The sequence below is a fragment of the Cetorhinus maximus genome, unplaced genomic scaffold (genome assembly GCF_964194155.1).
Source record: "Cetorhinus maximus unplaced genomic scaffold, sCetMax3.hap1.1 HAP1_SCAFFOLD_554, whole genome shotgun sequence".
Taxonomy (NCBI): domain Eukaryota; kingdom Metazoa; phylum Chordata; class Chondrichthyes; order Lamniformes; family Cetorhinidae; genus Cetorhinus; species Cetorhinus maximus.
The window spans coordinates 154,896-180,503 of NW_027596496.1; the positions used below are offsets into that span (position 1 = coordinate 154,896).

Genomic DNA, 25,608 nt, shown 5'->3' on the forward strand with positions numbered 1-25,608 from the left:
TTTTATTCTTCCTGCCAAAACGAACGATTTCACATTTGCCCATGTCATACTCCATTTGCCAGATCTTTGCCCACTCACTTAACCCATCAATGTCCATTGTTGCCTTCTTACATCCTCTTCACAATTTCCTTTCCTACCTATCTTTGTGTCACCAGCAAATTTAGCAACCGTTCCTATGGTCCCTTCATCCAAGTCATTTATATAACTTGTAAAAAGTTGAGGCCCCAGCACTGATCCCTGTGGCACACCAGTTGTCACATCCTGCCAACCGGAAAAAGACCCATTTATGCCAACTCTCTGCTTCCAGTTAGCTAGCCAATCTTCTATCCATACCAATATGTTACCCCCTGAACCATGAGCTTTTATTTACTGCATTAACCTTTGATGTGGCACTTCATCACTGATCCAAACCTGCCCACCTAATCACTATCCAAGTTCCAGATTTTAAAATAACATTTCAAGATAGAAAACGTACATCATTTAGCCCTTTAAACCTGATTCAGCACAATATACTACAAGACATTGTCTTTGAGATCAGTATTTTCTTTATAGTCTGTGTTGTTCCGAATGATAACAGTATTAAACTTCTCTCTAACCTGTCCTAACCCTTCTGGCGGTTCATTTATTGAAACCAAGGACTCGCCTTGTTCTAATGGCGACATTCACTGTCTGCCCTGCGATGCCTTGAAGTCAGGCCTTAAATTGTTTGTGCATTGTTTCAACATGTTGCACATGTCACTTAAATATGTTGAAATGTTTGCTGCACACCCACAGGGTTTCATCTGTTTTACGCCACAAACAGAAAGGTCCGGTTCTCCTGGAGTTTGAGACAAATCAGCTTTCAAAATGATGCAGAGTTTCAGCCAATGAGGGAGATCCGGGCTCAGCCCCGCCCTTCATTCACTCCGATTGGTTGGAGCAGCAGCTGCGCCCTCTCGGACATCCAAATCTGCCCCTCTTCCTATTGGTCCGGAACTGCCGTCAATCAGCCGGGCAGAGTGAGCTGGAGCATGCGCAGTGTGGCAGACGAAGCTGGCCAACAGCGCGCAGGCGCAATGTCGAGAAGCGTGGAGCATGCGCAGTGCGATTGATGGCCTTTCCGGGAGAGGCGCCTTTTTGTCCTGGAGAAGCGGAGTCAGAGCGAGGCGGTGGGTGGGAGAAACACGTTGTGGATCCGCAAACCCTGAGGAATAATTGTCAGCTCCTGGTTTGCAGTTGCGGGGCTTCTCCCTCCCGGGAACAGGCCCAGGTTAACGGCCGCCATCCTGGGTCAGCGAGTGGAGGATGGTTCACATCAGAGGATGGGGGAGGGGGACAATAAATAAGAGGTTACACTTTGGGCTCAAATCAATGAGGATCTGATCTGTGGGAAGGAAGGAAACACTGGGAGGTGGGCGGGGAGGATTCAGAAACACCCGCTGGACGCCGCAAATCCCCAATAAGACTCATTGATTTTATTGTCAGTCTGCAGACAGGAGCTGGAGAACTGAACCCAGGCAGAGGAGAGGGAGGGAGAAAACTGGGAGTGGAGGAAAGAAATGGTGGAGATGGTGAGATGGGTTTGGATTTCAGCCCAGGGAGGAGGGAGAGTGTGTGGGACGGGGATTTACAGCTTTGGGGAAACAAGAGGAAGAAATAGTCCATAGAAACTAGAATTGCCTGTTCTGAATTTCTATGCTGTGCTGACAGTTAAGAGTTTTGTAAACTCCTTTTGCAGGATATTAGAAGGGGAAGATTTACAGAGGGAAGCTCAAATCAAACTTCATATCAAGATTTAAAACCGTCACTCGATTCATCAGGACCTGAATATCATCGGCAATTGAATGTGGAAGGAGAAATACATGTCTGTTTTGTCTGTGGGAAAAGATTTCAAACATCAGTGTGACCGGTAAAACACTGAGGCACACACACAATCGAGTGAGAGTGTTCAGTGCACTGATGGTGGAAAGGGCTTTCACCAGCTACATAGCCTGAAAAAACATCACACCATTCACAGTGGGGAGAAACCATACACGTGGTCTGTGTGTGGACAAGGCTTTAACTGATTATCCAACCTGGAGAGACATAAGGACTCCGGCACCATGGAAAAACCATGGAAATGTGAGGATTGTGGTAAAGGATTCAATTATCCATCTCAGCTGGAAATCCATCGACGCATTCACATTGGGGAGAAGCCATTCACCTGTTCCGTGTGTGGGAAGGGATTCACTCAGACAGTCAAGCTCATGTCACACCAGCGAATTCACACTGAGGCGAGGCCGTTCACCTGCCCTGTATGTGGGAAGGGATTTACTCAGACATCCTGTCTTATGTTACACCAGCGACTTCACACTGGGCAGAAGCCATTCACTTGCTCTGTGGGTGGAAAGGGAGTTCACTCATTCATCCGGCCTTAGGTCACACCACCGAGTTCACTCTGAGGAGAAGCCATTCAGCTGTACTTCCTGTGGAAAGAGTTTCAGGCATTCATCGGCCCTCGCTGAACACCAGCGAGTTCACACTGGGGAGAGGCCATTCACCTGCTCTGTTTGTGGGCAGGGATTTACTCAGTCATCCAGTCTGCTGAGACACCAGCGAGTTCATACTGGGGAGAAGCCGTTTAGCTGCACTTCTTGTGGAAAGAGTTTCAGGCAGTCATCCACCCTCATTGCACACCAGCGAGTTCACACTGGAGAGAAACCATTCACCTGCTCCGTGTGTGGGAAGAGATTCACTCGGTCCTTCAACCTAGTGACACATGAGCGAGTTCATAAGTGACTGCAGGGGTTGGATTCTGCTGTTATCACTGCTGTTAAGCATGTTCAGGATTGATAGTCTGACAATGTCAAGTTTGTTTCTGCTGATGTTAACAACCCTTATAACTGGCTGGAGTTTAATATTCTGGAGATGTCACTGATACTCGGGGCTGCAGTGTCCCTTTTTAAAAGCACCATGTGTGATCATTCCCCTTAATTCATGAACTCTGCTGGAAGGTCGGATCCGTTCCACAGGACGTGCATGACACAAAAATAATCACAATTTACAAAAACAAAGGGGACAGAGGAGATTGCAACAAAAACTTTGTCCACGAAAGCTCCTCCATCTCATCCACTCCTTTTATGACAACATACCCTGTACTATACAGTTTGACGGCTCCACTTCTGACAGTTTCAGTGTGAAGAATGGAGTGAAACAGGGCTGTGTCCGAGTCCCCAGTTTGTTTGGCATTTTCTTTTCCATGTTCCTGACCTTGGCCTTCCCTGCAGATATGGAAGGAGTTTCCCTGAATACTCGGTCAGACGGCAAACTCCACAATCTGTCCAGACTGAAAGTGAAGACAAAGTACAGCCTGTCTCGATCAGAGACCTCCTCTACACTGATGATGTCATGCTTGTGACTCACACAGAAACTCAGCTACAAAGACTCATGGACTGTCTCTCCCATGTCTGTAACTTGTTCTCCCTTACCGTAAACATCAAGAAAACTGTTTTGGGGACTCGGTGTCCATCCTTGATCACACTAAATAACACCCAGCTGGAAGTGGCCAGTGAAATCTGTGACTTTGGGTCCACAATGACAGACAATCTGTTTCTTGATGCAGAACTCGATACATGCATAGGGAAAGTAGCTCCACGTTTGGCCGACTCACATCAAGCTGTCTCTCAGCACCAAGATGCTGGTTTATGAGGCCTATGTCCTCAGTATCTTGTTGTCTGGCTGTGAAACCTGGATGATTTATAGCGATCAGGAAAGGAAGCTCAACAACTTTCACCTTCACTGTTTGCAGCACATTTTGGGCGTCTCAGGGACAGAATCAGGAATGTGGCAGTCCTCTCAAAGACAAATCTCCCAAATACGTTGGCTCTCATCAAGCAGAGGTGACTTCACTGGCTCTGAAGAAGAGTCGTACGGACTTGAAACATTAACTCTGTTTCTCTCTCCACAGATGCTATCAGACCAGCTGGGTTTTTCCAGAATTTTCTGTTTCTACCCCAAAAGAGGCTTCTGGCCTCCATTCCATGGTCTTGTCCGTGTCTGGGTGGCCCTGGAGAGGGAGCATGTGGTGTCCATCCGGACGATTGATACCATCCACCACCGATGGGTACCTCAGGGTACACAGTGTCTCAGAGACACTTGAAACAACATTCTGGTTTAGTTAGGAAGGTTCTCTTCACTCTAGTTGGGGCTTTGATGCTGATTTTGGGCTCTTTTATTTCAATTGGACAACATGTTTGAGAGAACAAGAGAAGAAAGTCTGTCTCGTAGAAACTAGAATTTTCTGTTCTGAATTTCTATCCTGGACTGACAGTGATAACTTTTGTAAACTCTGTTTACAGGATATTAGAAGAAGATGATTTGAAGATGGGAAATTCAAACCAAACATCTCATCAAGAGCTGACAGAGTCACTTGATTCATCAGGAACATGGAAGGAGAAATGTTTTTTCTGACTGTGGGAAAAGATTTCAAGCATCAATGTGGCTGGAAAAGCACCGAGACACACACACCCGAGTGAGAGTGTTCCAGTGAACTGACTGTGGAAAGAGCTTTACCAAGTTACACAGCCTGAGAAACATCAAACCATTCACAGTGAGGAGAAACAATACATATGTTCTGTTTGTGGATGAGGCTTCAACTGATCGTCCAACCTGGAGAGACACAAAGACACTGAGACCACAAAGAAACCGTGGAAATGTGAGGAGTGTGGGAAGGGATTCACTTGCCCATCCCAGCTGGAAGCTCAGCGATGCACTCACACTGGGGAGAGACCGTTCACCTGCTCCGTGTGTGGGAAGGGATTCATTCTGATGTCCAGCCTTCATTTATACCAGCGAGTTCACACTGACGAGAGGCCTTTTAAATGCTCTGATTGTGAGAAAGGCTTTAAAAACTCACCGGATCTAATTAAACACCAGCTTGTTCACACTGATGAGAGACCGTTCAGTTGTTCTCAATGTGAGAAGAGATTCAACAGTCATCTCACCTCATTCAACACCAGCAAATTCACACTGGGGAGAGGCCGTACACCTGCTTCGTGTGTGGGAAGGGATTCACTTCATCATCCAACTTGGTGACACATCAACGGGTTCACACAGGGGCTCTGTGTGTGGGAAGGGGTTTTCTCAGTCATTGAACCTGCTGACACACCAGCAAGTTCACACTGGGGAGAGGACGTTCACCTGCTCTGTGTGTGGGAAGAGATTTGCTCGATCGTCTCACTTGCTGACACACCAGCGAGTTCACAAGTGACTGCAGAGGTTGGATTATGCTGTTAATCACATCCTTTGTTTCTGTTGCTGTTGGTAACCCTTGTAACTGGGCTGGAGTTTAATATTCTGGATATCTGTCAATGAGTTTACATGAAAGCAGACAGCACTGCTATAAGAAGATAAGGGCTAGGAGCAGAATTAGACCAGTTGACCTGTCACGCCTGCTCCGCCATTCAACACGATCATGGCTGATTTCAGCCTCAATTCCAATTTCCTGCCTGTTCCCCATGATCCTCAATTCCCTGAGAGACCAAAGTTCTGTCTCAGTCTAAATCTCAGTCTTCAACATCTTCAACGATGGAAACTGAAAATAAAACTTTACAGGACAGAAGGAGTCCATATGGCCCATCATGTCTGCGCCAGCCCAATCCCACTATTCAGTTCTTTGTCTGTAACCTTGCAGGTTACAGCACGTCAAGTTCCTAACTTTATTGATTGGCGCTACGGTCAGTCTCCACCTCATTCCTGCAAAATAATCACGGGAACCTGAATTGTGAATCACAATGGTGGGGCCTTTACCCAGCATCGCCCGCGGTAGAGAATGTCCTCTATCCACACCACAGGAGACCAGTGCGCATGTGCATTGCCCCGCCCTCCAGTGTTTGGAGCATGCGCAGTGTCAGTCGTGACCATGGAGAGCCACTTGTTTGTTGCTTCTGCAGCTGGTCGAGGGAGCGATGAAGTCGGCGGCTGGACGGGGAGGATTTGCAATTAGTTTGTGGATCCGCAAACCCTGAGGAATAATTATCAGCTCCTGGTTTGCAGCTGCGGGGCTTCTCCCTCCCGGGAACAGGCCCGGGTTAACGGCCGCCATCCTGGGTCAGCGAGTGGAGGATGGTTCACGTCAGAGGATGGGGGAGGGGGGACAATAAATAAGAGGTTACACTTTGGGCTCAAATTGATGGGACTCTGATCTCTCTTTGGGAAACTGAACAAATGGCTTCTTGTAAAAGCTCAGGGTTACATTGGGCAGGAAGAGAACCAGAAACCAAAATGAGACAAGAGACTGAGTTTAACTTAGTTAAAGAGGGAGAGAAAGAAGGAAGGAAAGCCTGGGAGGTGTGGAGAAACCACCTTCACGATTGCTTATTAAATCTCCACACACTAATTTCTAGACACAAGGTTAACGTGGTCGGTCAGGGTGATTCAGATTAATAGATAATTGGTTTGGTTCGATAGATAATTGGTTTATGGAAAAGTCATCACGGTGGCAGGTACTGAATTGTGATGATAGAACCATTGAACACTACAGTACAGAAAAACAGGCCATTCGGCCCTTCTAGTCTGTGCCGAAATATTATTCCGCTAGTCCCATTGACCTGCACCCAGTCCATAACCCTCCAGACCTCTCCCATCCATGTATCTATCCAATGATGATACAAATAAAACAAGTAATCATCATTCATGACGTAATTATAGGCGATATTAAAATAAAGTGAAAATATTAATCAGTTAAAGGATTGCACAATTATGATCATTTCAGCATAAAGTCATTACAATATGTTACAAAATGCAGGACTCCTTAATTTATAGAATATAAATGAAAGGTCCACTGCACTCTGCGTTTTCTATTAAAGTCCTTCGATCATATGTTGTCAGCTTGAGTTCATTAGGCTCTCAATCATTTACATCCTATTTATGAGTTTTATACAGTGGGAGATCGGGCTGTCTTGTAGTGTATTTGTCCCATAGCTTATTTGCAGATGGTATCTTTTCTCCTGAACTCCATTATACATTTACTTCCGTGTGGTTGGGCAGTGCCTTTGAGAGGTGGGATTCTGGAGTTTTCTGCTGAAGTCCAGACAGAGTTTTTCCCACATTTCAGCAAGGGAACACACATTCAGACGTTTGATTGTGTAATGTTTTGTCACGAGTCATGACTGAAGTGAATTATCGAACATTTTGCTATCTCTGTAGGATTTGTTGAAAGGATACAGAAAGAATTAATTATCCAACACTTTATTTGGATTTTAGCCCAGGGAGGAGGGAGTGTGTGTGGGATGGGGATTTACAGCTTTGGGGGAATGAGAAGAAAAATGTTCCATAGGAACTAGAATTGTCTGTTTTGAATTTCTGTCCTGGACTATCAGTGATGTTTATTGTAATCTCTTTTTATAGGGCTTTAGAAGGGGAAGATTTGCAGATCGGTAACTCAAACCAAAAATCACATCAAGATCTGACAGAATGACTCAGTTCATCCAGACCTGAATATTATTGGCTTTTGAATGTGGAAGGAGAAATGTTTGTCTGTTCTGACTGTGGGGAAAGATTTCAAACAACAAGAAAAAGCACCGAGACACACACAGACCTGAATGAGAGCGTTCCAGTGCACTGACTGTGGAATGAGCTTTAACCAGTTACACAGCCTGAAAACAAACAGAACCATTTGCAGTGTGGAGAAACCATACATATGTTCTGTGTGTGAACGAGGCTTCAACTGATTGACCAACCTGGAAAGACTTAAGGACACAGACACCATGGAGAAACCATGGAAATGTGGGGACTGCGGGAAGGGATTCAATTACCCATCCCAGCTGGAGATTCATCGACCCAGTCACACCAGGGAGAGGCCATTCACCTGCTCGGTGTGTGGGGAGGAATTTACATTATCATCCAGCTTACATATATACCAGAGAACTCACACCGGGGAGAAGCCGTTAACCTGCTCCGTGTGTGGGAAGAGATTCAATTTTCTGTCCCAGCTGCTGAGACACCAGCTCCTTCACATTGATGAGAGGCTGTTTAACTGCTCTGATTGTGAGAAGAGCTTTAAAAGATGAGAGGACCTGGTCAAGCACCAGTTTGTTCACACTGAGAGACGGTTCAGTTGCTCTCACTGCGGGAAAGTGTTCAGACAATCAGTGAACCTCATAAAACACCAACAAGTTCACACCAGGGAGAGGGCACTCACCTGCTCCGTGTGTGGGAAGGGATTCACTCAACTCTCTCACCTCAGCTCACATCAACTTGTTCACACTGATAACAGACCTTTCCAATGTTCAGAATATGAGAAGACCTTTAAAACTGCAGGTGATCTTCTGAGACACCAGCGAATTCACACTGAGGAGAGGCCATTCCCCTGCTCTGTGTGTGCAAAGGGATTTATTTGTTTGACCAACCTCAAGTTGCACCAGCGAGTTCACTCTGATTGGACACCTTTCCAATGTTCTGACTGTGAGAAGAGCTTTAAAACTATAAGGGATCTTCTGATGCACCAGCGCATTCACACAGGGGAGAGGCCATTCACCTGTTCCATATGTGGGAAGGGATTCACCCGTTCATCCCACCTACTGACACACCAGCAGGTTCACACTGGGGAGCGGCCATTCACCTGCTCCGTGTGTGGGAAGGGATTCACTTGTCTAGCTCACCTCAATTCACATCAACTTGTTCACACTGATAACAGACCTTTCAAATGTTCTGAATGTGAGAAGACTTTTAAAGCCACAGGTGTTCTGCTGAGACACCAGCGAGTTCACACTGAGGAGAGGCTGTTCACCTGCTCTGTGTGTGGGAAAGGATTCACTCATTCATCTCACTTAATGAGACACCAGCGAGTTCACAATTGAATGGAGGGGTTGTATTCTGCTGTTATTGTTGCTGTTAAGCACCTCCAGGACTAAATCAGGTTCATTCTGACATATGGGCTGATGTTAATAATGTTTCAGAAGGGACTCCTTAAGAAGGACTATCTCCTGCATGCATTGCTCTCAAGAATCAATACCCACAACCAGAAATAGTGATATACATTAGGCTGTATGACACATCTTACATCCTTACCAATGTTGGTAATAAAATCTGAATAGTTGGGTGGACGCAGATGGGAAAAGGATTATGAAACAGGATATTGAAGAAAAGTACGAGCTAAACCAGAAGGGAGAAATAACTATGGGATTGGCTGAATACTGTGGAAATAAAACTGGGAAACAAGAAACACTGGTTATTAAGATTGGTGGAGTAAATCTGTCTGGGAGACAATCAGCATTAAGACATCTGATTCAATAAATGTGTGTCATAACAAATAAGAAAAAATAGCAATTCCCATTAGCAGATCTACCAAGGTAGAGATCAAACTGAGCCAGAGGATCTGCTTTCATAACCGTAGGGATGTTATAATATTACATTACAATGTAATGAACCATTTAGCAGAGCCACTGATTGATGTTGGTAAAATGTCTGCAATGGCTCTCCAGCGCGCAGTGAAAATGACGAAGGGAACATTGTCATTTGGTAAACGGCGGAACAAGACCCACACTCTTTGCCGGCACTTTGGGGCTAAAGCATTTCACCTGCAGAAATCGACCTGCGGTAAACGTGCCTACCCTGCGAAGAGAAAGAGGAAGTATAACTGGAGTGCTGAGGCCAAAAGAACTGGTACAGGCCACATGAGGTGCCTGAAGGTGGTGTATCACCGATTCAGGAATGGATTCCGCGAAGGGACCACCTGGAAGCCCAGACGTTCCACAATGGCTTCCTCCAGCACTGTATAAACTATCAGTGTATCTACGCAACAAATAAAGCTATGGTTCGGAAAGTTTAAAAAAATGTCTGCATTCCCATTTTTATTGTATGGAAATTATAACAGTGTGTTTGGAAACAAATTGGAGACACAAGCACAAACTTAAGATGGGTACTGTTAATGCTCATGTGAGGAAATTCAGGACGTTTTATTACAATAAATGTGTTATAGAAATGCACATTGTTGTTGTTGACTGTGAAGAATGAGTCGGTTGGCCGTCTGAGCTGGAAACTCATGGATACCATCACACCAGCAGTACGATATTCTCCAGCTGATTGTGGAAATTGAGTCACTTGGTCATCCTATTTACTGACACAGCAGCACAGTCACTCTGGAGAGAGACCATTCAGATAATTCATGTTTGAAAAAGGATTTACTCAGCTTTCCCACCAACTTTGAAAGTTCAAACAGAATTTGATGCATGATCAGCACATTCAAGCCAGAGAGAGTTCAGTGTGTGAGCAGTAATTCACTTCCTTTTTCCAGCAGCTGGGATACCAGTGAGTTCACGTGTGACTGTAGGGGTTGGATTCTGCCGTTATTGCTGTTGTTTTGGGGACTCTCAATTCTCCACCAATTCCCATTCCCCTTCTTTCTGATGGATAATGAAGGGTCCATGCAGATGGGTTTAAGTACAGCTTGTTTCACAACTTTAATATTGAACCGTACGGCCCCAGTTTCCACCCAATAACAGCAAAACAAATCAGGCTAGAATAAGTTGAACTGTCAATGGCGGGGCCGTTACCCAGCATTCCATACGGTGGAGAATGTCCTCTATTCACATCAGAAGGGACCAGTGCGCAGGCGCGGTGCCCAGTGATTAGAGCATGCGCAGTGGGAGCGCTGGCGGAGGAGAGAAGCTTCTTTTTTGGATCCGCATTCGGTAAAGTGGGGGGTGGGGAACGGTCGGGCGGAGGAAGCGGTGGATCAGGCGGGTGTTCGGGGAGGCTTTGTAAATCTGTTGTGTAAGCGGCAAACGCCGAAAAACAACCCGCCGTTCCTCCTTTTGCACAGAGAGGGACAAGAGCTGTAGGTGCGATTTCTCCCAGTTACAGGCCCCAGATCATGGCCGTCATCTTCAGAGCGGGCAATGCGCAGCAGGGCGCATGCGCGGCCCCCATCTTTATTTGGGGCAATGTGCAGCAGGGAGCATGCGCGGCTGCAATTTTTTATTGGGAAGATGTTTTTAACGACAGAATTGAAACAACTTGTCCATCAAGCTCTGACCTTTACGCTTTGAGTCTTAATGACGAAGCAGAGCAGGAAAGAAAAGGATGCAAATCCTGCTCTCTGATTCCCACTTCCTCATGGACATCCTGCCCCATGTGCCCAAAGATCTGTGGGTCTATGCAGTCACATGAAGACCCACGGCAGAAACTCACAACCCTGAGTAGACATGATCCTCGAATCGAGGGAGCACTGATGACGACAAGGGGCAATGTGCAGCAGGGCGCATGTGTGGTAGGGGGAGAGAATGTTGTGAATTTCTATCCTGGCCTGACAGTGATGGCTTTTGGAAACCTCTTTAACAGGGGGTTAGAAGGGGAGGATTTACATGCAGCAAACTCAAATCAAGAGAAATGTTTGTCTCTTTTCAATTGCTATCCTTGACAGACACTGATGGTTTTTGTAAACATCTTTTACAGGGTACTAAAAGAGGATTTGCAGAAAGGAAACTCAAATCAAACACCACATCAAAATCTGACAGCATCACTTGATTCATCAGGACCTGGATGTTATCGGCCTTTGAGTGTAAGCATTTAATTCCAGATCATTACCACTCGCTGTATAAACTTTCTTTGTCACATCTTCCTGTAGATCTTGCCCATGAATCTTAAATCTATTTCCTGTAATCCTTTTACCCCCATTCAAATAATGGGAACAGCTTTTCTTTATCTACCTTATCTAAACAATCATAAACTTGTACACCTCTATCAAATCTCCTCTCAATCTCCTTTGCTCCAAGGAGAACAACCCCAGTTTCTCCAACCCAACATTGCAAATAAAATCCCTCATCCCTGGAATCATTCTGGTAAATCTCCTCTGCACCCTCTCAAGGACCCTCACATCCTTCATAATGTGTGGTGACCACTGGTTTGCACAGACCCAGATGTTCTGTGTTCGTATCTGTGATGTCATCACACACCGACAATTGCTCGGTGACATTACCCCGTACCCCGGGTATTTCCTCCACTGGGAGATTTTTCTCTGACTCCAGTGCTTCTGATATCTTTCCAGCTGCCGGCTCCAGCAGAAGACATTAACATTAAAAGCTAAAATTGTTTCAGAGGTGAGTATTTTTGAGCATTTATCTACAACTTAGAGCTTTTAGTTCTATGCTCTGTTATCTGTGAGAGGGTCCATGGCTCTGGGGCTGGTGTGGCTCCTTTGCTGTGGATCAGAACCCATGTCCATCCATTGCTCTGTTTCACCACTGTTCTCTCTGATAATCTCTCTGCTATTGGCTAACTTCCTCTCCCTCTAATAATGGGTGTATTTTGACCTTGTTTAACATTTTACTGGCACTTCTGCAGACTTTACTTTCACAAACTACCTTTGTGTTTTTGTGGATTCTCTCTCGCTCTTTTTTTTCTGATTTAAATCAATTTCACAGGGTATTAGAAGGGGAGGATTTGCAGTCAGGAAACTCAAACCAAACATCACATCAGAATCTGATGGAGTCACCCAATTAATCGTAACCTGAATATCATCAGAATTTGGACATGGAAGGAAAAAGCACTGTTCATAGTGGAGAGAAACTGTACACATGTTCTGTTTGTGGACGAGGCTTCAATCGATCATCTGACCTGTCAAAACATAAATGCAGTTACAATAGGGAGAAGCCGTGGAAATGTGGGGACTGTGGGAAGGGATTCAATTGCCCATCTGACCTGGAAACACATCGGCGTATTCATACTGGGGAGAGGCCGTTCACCTGCTCTGAATGTGGGAAGGGATTCACCACCTCATCCCACCTGCTGACTCACCAGCGAGTTCACACTGGAGAGAGGCCGTTCAGCTGCTCCGTGTGTGGGAAGGGATTCACTCAGTCAACCCATCTGCTGACACACAAGCGTACTCACACTGGGGAGAGGCCATTCACCTGCTCTGTATGTGGGAAGGGATTCAGTGATTCATCCAACCTGTTGATACATCAGCGATTTCACACTGGGGAGAGACCTTTCACCTGCTCCAAGTGTGGGAAGGGATTTGCCCAGTCATCCCATGTGCTGAGACATGAGCGAGTTCACACCGAGGAGAGACCTTTTAAATGCCCAGACTGTGGGAAGTACTATAAGGGTTCCGGGGAACTGATGTGCCATCAACGTGTTCACACTGGGGAGAGACCATTCAGGTGTTCTCACTGCGGGACTGGGTTCAGGGAATCATCTCATCTCATTGTACACCAGCGCACTCATACTGGAGAGAGGCGGTTCTCATGCTCCGAGTGTGGGAGGAGATTCAATCATGCATGCACCCTTCTGAGACACCAGCAAGTTCACACTGGGGAGAGGCCGTTCACCTGTTCCATGTGTGGGAAGAGGTTTGGTAGGTCATCCACTCTGCTGAGACACCAGCAAGTTCACAAGTAACCACAGTTATTGGATTTTGCTGTTAATCACATCCCAGACAGAGCCATGTTCATGGGGTCTGTTTTTGCTGATGTCAAACTCTAGCCCAGTTATGGTGGTGAATATTCAGGATAAAAGTCAAATAAATCAGCTTTGTGTTAAATATAGTGTTTCAGCTCTTTTTAATAACTAACATAAGTTGGTTCTTTTTGAAGTGCTCTCCCTCTCCCCTGTCTCCTTCATCATCATCTCCAGCAACAAGTGGGTGGAGGTCATGGAGCTTCTTTGTCACTAAGATTGAGACAATCCAATCAGCTCCCACCGCCGCTTCCCTCCCTTCCACTCGCTCATCGGACCAAAATGCCTGTAAAGTTGCCCCTTGTCTGAGCCCTAAAATCACATTTTTCTCTATTTTTCCCCTATGTCACCTCATGCTTTCAGAGCTCATCTTGCCCCTGAGACCAGCCTCCTCTCTCGATCCTAGCACCACTAAACTGCTGATCACCTAACTTGCCCATGTTCACTGATATTGTTCGTGATTCTCTGTCCTTGGATACCGGGATTAAAAGAACATAGGAGTGGGCCATTTGGCCCCACAGAGCCTGCTCTGCCAGTCAATAAGATCAGGGCTGATCTGACTGTCGCCTCAACTCCACTTTCCTGCCTATCCCCCCATAACCCTGGACTCCTTGGTAGATCAAACATCTTGTCTAATACAGCAGTGAATATATTCAATGACCCAGCCTCCACTGCTCTCTGGGGAAGAGAATTCCAATGATTCATTATCCTGTGAGGGAAGAAATTCCACCTCATCTCAGCCTTCAATGTGAGACCCCTTATTCTGAAACTGTGCCCCCTAGTTCTAGATTCACCCAAGAGCGGAAACATCCTCTCAGCATCCTCCCTATCAAGCCACCAGCAGTATCTTCTATGTTTCATTAAGATCATCTCTCATTCTTCTCAACTCCAATGGAATCAGATCCAACCTATTAATGCCTTCCTCAGAAGACAAACCCTTTCATCCCAGGAATCAGCCTAGTCAACATTCTCTGAACTGCTTCCAGTGCAAGTAAGTCCTTCCTTAAGTATTGAGACCAAAATTGTACAAAGTACGTCCGATCAAAATGTCCATCTGACTTTTACACAGGGAACATGTGGAACCGAGTTTGGATTTCAGCCCAGGGAGGAGGGAGAGTTTGGGATAGGGATTTACAGCTTTGGGGAAACAAAAGAGGAAAAATTGTTCCATAGAAACTATAATTTCTATCCTATACATACAGTGATTACGTTTCTAACCTCCTTTTACAGGGTATGAGAAAGGCAGGATTTGCAGATTCACAATGGGAGAAACCGTACAAGTTTCGTGCGTGAACGAGGCTTCAACTGACCATTAACCTGGAGGGACAAAAGGATACCTACACCATGGTGAAACCATGGAAATATCTGGACTGTGGAAAGGATTCAATTACCCATCTGAGCCTTGAAAGTCATCAGTGCAGTCACAGCACGGAGAGACTGTTTCCCCGCTCTATGCGCTGGAAGGGATTCAGTCAGTCACCCTAATGCTGAGACACAGTGAGCTCACATGTGACTGCAGGAGTTGGATTCTGGTGTTATTACTGTTGTTAATCACACCCAACAACTTGCCTTCATTTAACACATTTACCAGAGAAGAATTCTCCCAAGGAGAACTATCAAATGAAATTTGGCAGAGCCACATACAGAGAAATTAGGACAGGCGGCCAAAAGAATGATTAAAAAGTTCAATTTTAAGCAGCTTAAGGAGGGAGGTGGGTGAGGGAGGTTACAAAGGGAGGGACTGACGAGGTGATGCACTGATTGAAAACAAGGATGATCATTTTAAATTTGATGTGTTGCTACACCAGGAGCTAATGCGTGCAGTGAGAATGGGGTGATAGGTGAATGGGATTTGGTCTGTTAGGACATAGATAACAAAGTTTTGGATGACCTTGAGTTTTCTGATCCATTACCATTTAGAAGGACAAGGGCAGCAGACAGATGGGAACACCACCACCTAGAAGTTCCCCTCTAAGCCACTCGCCATCCTGACTTGGAAATATATTGCCGTTCCTTCACTGTCGCTGGGTCAAGATCCTGGAACTCCCAACCTAACAGCACTGTGGGTGTACCTACACCACATGGGCTGCAGCGGTTCAGGAACACAGCTCACCAATAAATGCTGGCCTAACCAGCGACGTCACATCCTATTAAAGGATAAAAAAAAGTGTGGGGGGCCGGCCAGGAGTATGTTGGAATAGTTCAGTCTCGAGGTAACAAAAGGATGGGGTGAGGTTCTAAATGAGCTGTGGCAGGGGTGGAGCCGGGTGATGTTACAGAGGTGGAAGGAGGTGGTATTAGTGATGGAGCAAATCTGTGGTCAGTTGCTAATCTCAGGGTCAGATCTGAATCAAAGCTGTGAAAAGTCTGGTTTATTCTCAGACAGTTGCCAGGGAGAAGGTTGGGAATGGAGGTTGGTCAGTAGGTTGGGAATGGAATTTGGAGCAGGGGACCATAAACAATGTCATCAGCCTTTTCAACATTCAATTGTATGAAATTTCTGAAGGTCCAGTACAGGATGATGGATAAGCAGTCTGATCATTTAGTAACAGTGGAGGAGTCAAGAGAGATGGTGGAGTAATCTGCATAATGTGAAATCAAACACTTTTTTCAGATGACATCCTTCAGGGGCAGCATGTAGATTGAAATAGGACAGGCCAAGGATAGATCCTCAGGAATACCAGAGGTAACTGTGTGGGAGAGAGAAGAGAAACATTGTGGGCAGTACTCTGGCTGCCAATAGATAAGCAACGAGCCAGGAGAGAGCAGTCCCACCAGCTGGACAACAGTGAAGAGATGCTGCTTGATCAGGAGCCAATGTAGGTCAGTGAGACCAGAGGTGATAGGTGAATGGGATTTGGCAAAGGAGGATTGTGTGGTAAACCATGTCAAAGGCTGCAAACAGACCAAGAAGGACAAGGAGGAATAGCTCATCTCTGTCAGTTATATGGGATTTGTTTTGTGACTTTGATAAGAGCTGGTTGGTTACTGTGATCGAAGGGCAGGACTCTGCTGGGAGGGATTGAAACATGGAATTCCAGGAAAGATGGGAACGGATTTGGGAGGCGACAAAATGTTCTCAGACTTCGGGGAGGTGAGAGATGGGGCAGTAGTTTGCAAGGACAATGGAGTTGTGTTCTTTGAGGATGGGGGTGATGACAGCAGATTTAAAGGAAAGTAGGAAATCACCTGATGAGAGAGAACCAGCAACAATATCTGGTAAGGTGGGGTGTTTGAGCAGTCAGTAGTTCAGTGGGAATAAGGTTCGGGGAAGAGGAAATAGGTCTCATGGACAAGATTAGACCTGAGAGGGCATGAGAGAAGATTGGAGAGAAATTAAAAAAAGATGAGAGTTCAGGGCTCAGACAAGGGGGAACTTCAGAGACAGTTTTGTCCAGTGTGTTAGTGGAAGGCAGGGAAGTAGCAGAGGCAGCTGATCAGATTGTCTCAATCTTAGTGACAATGAAGCTCCACGAGCTCCTCACACTTGTTGGAGCTGAGGGTATTAGAGGTGGGGAGAGGGAGAGTAATTCAGAAGGAACTAACTTGTGTTGGAGATATTAAAAAGACTCAACACACTGTGTGTTTAACACAAAGCTGATTTATTTGACATTTATCCACAATGTTAATGCCCATTACTGGGCTGGAATTTATTAACATCCACAGAAACAGATTCAAATTAACAGAGTTCAGTCTTGAATGTGATTAACAGAAAAATCCAATCATTGTAGTTACTCATGAACTCGCTAGCATCTCAGCAGGGTGGATCACCAAGTGAATCCGTTCCCACACTCGGAGCAGGTGAACAGCCTCTCCCCATGTGAACTCGCTGGTGATTCAGCAGGTGGGATGACCGGGTGAATTTCTTCCCACACTCGGAACAGGTGAACGGCCTCTCCCCAGTATGAACTCGCTGGTGATTCAGCAGGGTGGTTGACTGAGCAAATCCCTTCCCACACTCAGAGCAGGTGAACGGTCTCTGTCCAGTGTGAATCCGCCGGTGTACAGTGAGTTGTGATGAGTGCTTGAACCCAGTCCCACAGGAGGAGCACTTGAACGGTCTCTCACCAGTGTGAATTCGCTGGTGTGCGGTTAGTTCAGACGATCGAATGAACCCGGTCCCGCAGTGAGAGCACCTGAATGGTCTCTCATCAGTGTGAACACGTTGATGGGACATCAGTTCCCCGGAGCTTTTATAGCACTTCTCACAGTCTGGACATTTAAAAGGTCTCTCCCCGGTATGAACTCTCTCATGTCTCAGCACATGGGACAATTGAGTGAATCTCTTCCCACACACATAGCAGGTGAATGGCCTCTCACCAGTGTGAATTCGCTGGTGTACAGTGAGTTGAAACGATCCCCTGAACCCAGTCCCACAGTGAGAGCACCTGAACGGTCTCTCATCAGTGTGAACACGTTGATGGTACATCAGGTCCCCAGAACTTCTATAGCATTTCCCACAGTCTGGACATTTGAAAGCTCTCTCCCCAGTGTGAACCCGCTGGTATGTCAGCAGGTTGGATGACTGAATGAATCCCTTCCCACACTCAGAGCAGGTGAATGGCCTCTCCCCAGTGTGAATTCGCTGGTGTGTTAACAGGTCGGATAGCCGAGTGAATCCCTTTCCACATTCGAAGCAGGTGAACGGCCTCTCCCCAGTGTGAATGCGTCGATGAGCTTCCAGCTCAGACGGGTAACTGAACCTCTCCTCACATTCCCCACATTTCCACAGTTTCTCCCCACTGTAAACGGTGCTTTTTCCTTCCATGTTCAAAATCTGATGACATTCAGGTTACGATAAATTGAGCGACTCCATCAGATCCTGATGTGATATTTGCTTTGAGTTTCCCAAAGTGCAAATCCTCCCCCTCTAATACTCTGTGAAGTTGATTTAAAACAGAAAAAATGGGAGTGAGAGAGAACCCACAAAAACACAAAGGCAGGTTGTGAAATTGAGCTAAATGAATCTGGTCATTTGTGGAGCTGACACTAACAAAAGTGACCATGAAATCTGCTGGATTGTCATAACAACCCAACTTTTTCACTGATGTCTTTCAGGGAAGGGAACCTGCCATCAACACTGGGCCTACACAAGTCTCTGGCCTCTATGGGGGGGAAGAGGGAGAAAGAGAAAGGGTGAGAGGGGTAGCAAGAAAAAGAGGAGGCAGAGGGTGAAAGGGAGGGATTTTATATATCTACAGCTCAACTAGAACTTTGACAGAATCTCCCAAATCCTCAACCTCCACGAACTAAAAGGACGAGGGGAGCAGGTGTATGTGAACACCATCACCTCCAAGCTTCCCTCCAGGTACTGCAGTGGTTCAAGAAGGTGGCTCACTCCCACTTTCTCAAGGGCAATTAGGGATGGGTAATAAATGCTGGCCCAGCCTGCAACTTCCATAAATGAATTTTAAAAAGTCCGAGTCACACACCGTGCAGATTTGTCTGACATCCAGCACTGGATGAGCAGAAATCTCCTCCATTTAAATATTCCTTCCCTGCCACTGGGTCAAAATCCTGGAACTCCCTTCTTAACAGCACTGTGGGTGTACCTACACCACATGGACTGCAGTGGTTCAAGAAGGCAGCTCACCACCACCTTCTCAAGGGCAATTAGGGATAGGCAATAAATGCTGGCTGAGCCACCAATGCTCACATTATTTACCTTCAGTGCATACTACAAATTCCACTCCCTAACCACTGACTCTCCCCCTCTACTTGGCAACTGCCTGAGGCTGAATCACACTGTTTACAATTGCGAGATGAGCTTACAGCCACATATCCGCATCAACACCAAGACCACCTATTTCCGCCTCAGTAACATCACCCGACTCCGCCCTAGTCTCAGTTTATCTGCTGTTGAAAACGTCATCCATTCATTTGTTACCTGTAGTCTAAATTATCCTAATGCATACCCAACTGGCCTACAACATTCAACTCCATCCTCCCACCCCCAGAATCTTGAGGTCATCCAAAACTCTGCTACTCGTGTGCTTACTCACACTCAGTCTTGTTCACACATCACCCCTGTGCTCACTGACTGACAAAGGCTCTCATTTTAAAAGCACCAAAACTTTAAAATTCTCATGTTTTCCTCCATGGTTGTGATGATCCCAATCTCTGTATTCTCCTCCAGCCACAGCCCTTGCCGCCCCCTCGCCAGGATCTCTACACTGATCTAATTCCAGCCACTTGAGCATTCCCGATTTTAATCGCTCCACCATCAGTGACTGTTCCTTCAGTTGCCTAGGCCACAGCTTTATGCCTCACTCTTCATCTTTAAAATACTCCTTAAAACCTACCTCTTTGACAAACCTTTGGTCACCTGCCCTAATATGGCTCATCTGGCTCAGTGTCAAACGTTACTTTGTAATATTTCTGTGAAATGCCTTGGAAAATTTTATTATTGTCACTGCCTTGGACATATATCGTTGATTTCCCTCATCAATTACACGTTGTAACTCAAAGTGTGAAGCAGCTTGATAGACATTTGTCCTCATTCAGTCATTGGGAACATTTCAAAAAATGCCCACAATAAAGATGGCGTTCGCGCATGCGCCCTGCTGCGCATTGCCCACAATAAAGATGGCGACCGTTACCCCGGGGCTGCAATCGGAAGAAAACTGCCGACCTGGCTCCGTGCAAAAGTGAGAACGCTAAATTCTTTTTCGGATTACGCAACATGTTTACGAAACCTTTACGCCTACCCACCGGATCCATCGATTCCTCCGTCCCCTTACTTTCACCCTTACCGATCCGGATCCAACAAACAACCTCTTTCCATCGCCATTACCCGCTGCGCGCATGCTCCAATGTTTTTCCCCACTGCGCCTGCGCACTGCTTTCCTGTGATGTGGATCGGGGATATTCCCCACCGTGGGGGATGATGGGTGAAGGCCTCGCCATTGAAAGTACAAATTATTGTATCGCGATTTGTTTTCCTGGTGTGGTACGGAGACTGGGGCAGGAGGATCAAATAATAAACTTAGGAAACAAATTAAATCGTTATATTATATTGAAATTTTTGGAGAAAACTCTGAAGGAGAGAATCTAACTCCACTTGGAGAGGCAAGGTTTGATCAGGGATAGTCAGCATAGCTTTGTCAGAGGGAGGTCATACCTAACAAATTTAATTGAATTTTTTGAAGAGGTGACCAGGTGTGCAGATCAGGGTAGTGCAGTTGATGTAGTTTATATGGATTTCAGCAAAGCCTTTGACATGGTTTTGGCTTGTAGAAGGCAGAGGGTGATGACAGAAGGATGCTTTAGTGACTGGAAGCCAGTGTCCAGTGGCGTACCACAGGGATCTGTGCTTGGTCCACTATTATTCATCATTTATATAAACGACATGGATGACTATGTAGGGGGTAGGATTAGTAAGTTTGCGGATGACACAAAGATTGGCCGGGTGGTTAACAGTGAGGTTGAGTGTCTTGGGCTACAGGAAGAAATAGACGGGATGGTCAAATGGGCAGATAAGTGGCAGATGGAATTTAACCCTGAAAAGTGTGAGGTGATACACTTTAGAAGGAGTAATTTGACAAGGAAGTATTCAATGAACAGCATGACATTGGAAGTTCTGAAGAACAAAGGGACCTTGGCGTGTGTGTCCATAGATTTCTGAAGGCGACGGGGCATGTTAGTGGGGTGGTGAAAAAGGCATTTGGGACACTTGCCTTTATCAATCGAGGCATAGGTTACAAAAGTAGGGAGATCATGTTGGAGTTGTAGAGAACCTTGGTCAGGCCACAGCTGGAGTACTGTGTGCAGTTTTGGTTGCCACATTATAGGAAGGATGTAATTGCACTGGAGGGGGTGCAGAGGAGATTCACCAGGATATTGCCCTGGGATGAAACATTTAAGTTATGAAGAGAGGTTGGATAGACTTGAGTTGTTTTTGTTGGAGCAGAGAAGACTGAGGGGTGACCTGATCAAGGTGTACAAGATTATGAGGGACATGGACAGGGTGGATAGGGAGCAGCTGTTCCCCTTAGTTGAAGGGTCAGTCACAAGGGGGCATGAGTTCAAGGTGAGGGGCAGGAGGTTTAGGGGGGATATGAGGAAGAATATTTTTTCCCAGAGAGTGGTGACGCTGGAATGCGCTGCCTGGGAGGGTGGTGGAGGTTGCCTCACATCCTTTAAAAAGTACCTGGATGAGCACTTGGCACATCATAACATTCAAGGCTATGGGCCAAGTGCTGGTAAATGGGATTAGGTAGGTAGGTCAGGTGTTTCTCATGTGTCGGTGCAGACTCGATGGGCCGAAGGGCCTCTTCTGCACTGTGTGATTCTGTGATTCTGAAACCCAATTGCGCGGACCCTCCATTATCCAGCAGAAAGAAGGAGAATGTGATTTAGTGGAAAATAGAGAATCTCCAAAGAGCAGCAATAACAGCAGAATCCAACTCCTACAGTCACATATGAACTTACTAGTGCCCCAGCAGGCGGGAAGAACAACTGAATCGCAGCCCACAAACACAACATTTAAAAAGCCTCTCTCTACCAGGTGGGAAAATTCAGTCAATCCTTTCACACGTGTAAATTATCCAAATGGTCTGTCACAATGTGGCTATGCTGCCATATCCTGTCAGCTCTGAAAATCCTCCCCCTGGTGCGACTACGCAAGAGTTTCCATCTCAAATGGCAAAGGAATCACTCCTCACAGTCAACAACAACAAAAATCTGCATTTATAGAACACCTTTACTTTAATAAAACATCCCAAGATGCTTAACATGGGTGAAATTGTAGCAGTGTTTTTGGGACCAAATTAAAGACAAAAACACAATTTCCATACAATAAAAATGGAAACGCACACATTTTAGCAACATAAATCCATGGCTCTGTTAAATGGTTCATCACATTGTATAACATTCCTATGGTTGTAAAACAGCAGATAATCTGGCTCAGTATGATCTGTGCTTTGGTAGATCTGCTGTGAATATAACACATAGGGAATAGCTGCGCATTTGATATTTGTTCTATCACATACATTTACTTTAATCAAATGTCTTGAAGCTGATTGTCTCCCAGGCTAATTTATTCAAAAGCCTTAATAACCAGTGTTTCTTGTTTCTCAATTTTTTTCTACAGCTCCAGCATTCATCTGACCCCATTGTTATTTCTCACTTCTGTTTTCAATCACTGTTCTCTTCAATATCCTTTTTCATAATCCACTTCCCATCTGTGTCCACCCAACTATTCAGATTTTGTTACAAAAGCTGGTAACGATGTGAAATATGTCATGCAGCCTGATATTTAACACTTTTTTGGGGGGTGGGGATTGATTATTGAGTACAATTCATGCAAGATGTATTCCTTCTTAGGGAGTCCCATCTGAAACATTAACCATCACATTAGGTTTATATGGGAAAATGTTTTTTTTAATCGAAACTAAGGAAGCGCAAAAATTGTCCCAAAGTTCATGGCCATGAGCATGGGTGTTGAGTCCACATAGATGAAGCACAATTACCGGTTGGTCCTCACCAGCAACAAGAACTCCCACTCCCCATCATCCCCCAGAACCCTCAGCACAGCTCCTGGCCTCTCCGTACCATTTGATGCTCCTCACATTTGCAACCTGTTGTTGTTGTATCAAGTGATTAAACACAGCTCCACACTGTGTCCAGGAATTCCTTCCCATAATGTGCAAAAGCACTCAGTCACTTCAAACACATCAACAAGGCAATAAGTAATGGTGGAGGCACTGAAATGGCAGGAGATGGAACCGTGGTGAGAGCAGGAAAGTGATAGCATGACGTTAGAGGGAAGGAGGAGTAAGATGTGTCAGTGTGAAATTGGAGGGGGAGGAAAGAGGAATGTCAGTGTGTGGATTCCTCTATGATAACCTTTCCTCGTCCTCAGAATACAACTGTGATTTGAAGGTGTTTCGAAACAGCAACACGCCATGCAGTGGAAGAACACCAATTTATACCTGGGTCTGGCAGTTCCTCCAGGGTTTAATAGCCTGCTGCCTCCAGCTCTGTCAGACTGGGGCTGTGGCAACTGGTGAGGGAACCAACAAGAGGGAAAATCCTTGAACTCATTCTCACCATTCTACCTGTCACAGATGCATCTGTCCATGATAGTATTGATAGGAGTGACCCCACAAGGCCCTTGTGGAGTCAGCGTCCCACCTTCACACTGACGATTCCCTCCATCGTGTTGTGTGGCACTGCCACTGTGCTAAATGGGATAGATTCAGAAGACATCAAGCAACTCAAGACTGGGAACCCATGAGGCAGTGCGAGCCATCAGCAGCAGCAGAATTGTATTCAACCACAGTCTGTAAACTCATGGCCCAGCATATCCCTCACTCCACAATTACATCAAACCAGGCGATCAAGCCTGGTTCAATGAAGAGTGCAGGAGAGCAGGTCAGGAGCAGCACAAGCCGTATCGGAATGTCAACCTGGTGAACCTACAATACAGGACTGCTTGCCAAACAGTGGAAGCAGCCTATGATAGCCAGAGCTAAGCGATCTCACAACCAACGTATCAGATCAAAGCTCTGAAGACTTGTGTTCCAGAACTAGTGACACACCCAGCCAAACCATTCCAGCAGCTTTCCAAAGAAAATAAAACCCAGCCTATGAAATGCTTCCTCTTCCCAACTGTTTTTGATGTGAATAAGGTTGAGTTGGAGTTCGCTAATTTCTCTCCCTTAATCTTATGAATCAGATCATTCTTGACATGGGTCCACTGCTATTGGTCACCCAGGGAGTGACCATTCTAATTCGGTGACTCTGAGCAGTTTTGTTAGTCCAGGGGCTTGAGTGAAACTTGCCACTTTTAAAGTGTCATCATTCATTGTACATTAGGCCGCACCTACAAACTGGTCTCTCACATATCCAGTGAAGTGGAGGAAGTTTGCTTTCATAAACCAGCAACTGCGATAAAGATAAAGCAGGATGGAGAAAGACTCAGTTGGAGCACAGTGACACAGTGGAGGAATGGAGAGCTGAGGTTCACCCATGAAAGCAGCAAAGTTTTTTAAAAAAGCAACGGCACCCAAAGTGGGGCTTGAACCCACAAACCTGAGGTTACAGGCCTCATGCACTACTGACTGTGCTAGCCAGAAGCTCAAGGGACTGATGCTTTCCATTCAATCACTCACAGCTTCCCTTTCTTAGTTGCACCTCCTTCCAAACACTGTGATCCATTTTCCTCAGAATTTGTTCCTGGATTTAATATTTACCTGCTTTGTGACCTCATTTTGAGATCAGATTCTCTTCAATCTCCAACACAAATTGAGTTGCAAACCTGTCGGACAAACAATGGAAAACAAGTCAGTCGGTAACACAAATCCCATGGTGCTCATTTACAGATTCACAACAGTCAACTTTTAAATAAAAGGAAGGAATTTTGCAGGGAAAATATTTAGAAAGTTGTTTTTATTTGTGACACACTCACTCGGGTATTCTGTAAATGCTGCTTGGAGGTTCAGTGACCGGGATATAATCTACCTGTATTTTCCTGAGCTGGTGCTCGGTGTATTGGGAGGTTTGACCTGGGTTGGAGTATCTTTCGTCCCAGGGATGGGCACTAACCCACTGATTGAAGCTGCAGTCGCCGCTTTCTGCTGGCAGCGGGCGATTGGAGAGTGCGGGGCCGGAATATTGCTGCTTTTCTGCTTTTCCCTGTCTCACTCACTGTGGAGCTGAGGAGGAGCGAATGGGTTTGTTTGAATCCAATAACTTCACAGATTTCCAATGGGTTAGATATAGGTACAGGGTAGGTCTAATCATTTTCTCATTAAACTTGAAATAAATTAATCAATAATCCATTTGTGTGTGGCATGGGGCAGGGAGGGGGATATGGTGGCATAGTGGAAATATCACCAAACTAGTAATCCAGAATCCAAGCTAATGATCTGGGGAACAAGGTTCAAATCCCACGTGGAATTTGAATTCAAGTAATAATCTGGAATTGAAAAGCTCATCTCAATAAAGATGACCATGATACCATTGTTGTAAAAACCCATCTGGTTCACCAGTGCCCTTTAGGGAAGGAAACCTGCTGTCCTTAACTGATCTGGCCTACATGTGATTCCAGACCCACAGCAATGTGGTTGACTCTTAACTTCTTATGAAATGGTGTGACAAACGACTCAGTTCAAGGGCAACAAAACCATAAAATGTTGGAAAAACTCAGCAGGTCTAACAGCATCCGTGGAGAGTAAAAAAAAAGTTAAC

At 45.6% G+C, this 25,608-nt stretch overlaps 3 protein-coding genes across 3 annotated transcripts in view; 2 read left to right on the forward strand and 1 right to left on the reverse strand.

Annotated features, from left to right (window-relative positions):
- The window catches only part of LOC144674100 (uncharacterized), a 117,629-nt gene that overhangs the window by 13,181 nt on the left and 78,840 nt on the right, over nucleotides 1-25,608 (reverse strand). Inside the window, exons 4-5 of the mRNA XM_078535611.1 lie at nucleotides 17,188-18,065; nucleotides 9,660-9,750 (exon numbers count right to left, since the gene is read on the reverse strand). Of these exons, the coding sequence (XP_078391737.1) occupies nucleotides 9,660-9,750; nucleotides 17,188-18,065 (969 nt within the window). The remainder of the gene's footprint in view (nucleotides 1-9,659; nucleotides 9,751-17,187; nucleotides 18,066-25,608) is intronic.
- Nucleotides 5,082-13,605, forward strand: LOC144674103 (uncharacterized). Its single transcript, XM_078535613.1, has 4 exons — nucleotides 5,082-5,235; nucleotides 7,366-7,800; nucleotides 8,134-8,737; nucleotides 12,693-13,605. Exons 2-4 carry the CDS (start codon nucleotides 7,725-7,727, stop codon nucleotides 13,357-13,359), a joined length of 1,347 nt encoding a protein of 448 aa, XP_078391739.1. The 5' UTR covers nucleotides 5,082-5,235; nucleotides 7,366-7,724; the 3' UTR covers nucleotides 13,360-13,605.
- On the forward strand, nucleotides 9,136-9,785 carry LOC144674101 (large ribosomal subunit protein eL37-like). The gene has a single exon (XM_078535612.1). The coding sequence runs from the start codon at nucleotides 9,381-9,383 to the stop codon at nucleotides 9,735-9,737; it is 357 nt and encodes a 118-aa protein (XP_078391738.1). The 5' UTR covers nucleotides 9,136-9,380; the 3' UTR covers nucleotides 9,738-9,785.

What these genes read in the sequence shown, in the direction of transcription:
- LOC144674103 (XM_078535613.1), top strand. Translation starts at nt 7,725, where the DNA reads ATGGAGAAACCATGGAAATGTGGGGACTGCGGGAAGGGATTCAATTAC. An exon ending in GCTGGAGATTCATCGACCCA is followed by an intron (nt 7,801 to 8,133) that starts GTCACACCAGGG and finishes AACACCAACAAG; the next exon opens with TTCACACCAGGGAGAGGGCA. An exon ending in CGAGTTCACACTGAGGAGAG is followed by an intron (nt 8,738 to 12,692) that starts GCTGTTCACCTG and finishes TACTGGGGAGAG; the next exon opens with GCCGTTCACCTGCTCTGAAT.
- LOC144674101 (XM_078535612.1), top strand. Translation starts at nt 9,381, where the DNA reads ATGAACCATTTAGCAGAGCCACTGATTGATGTTGGTAAAATGTCTGCA.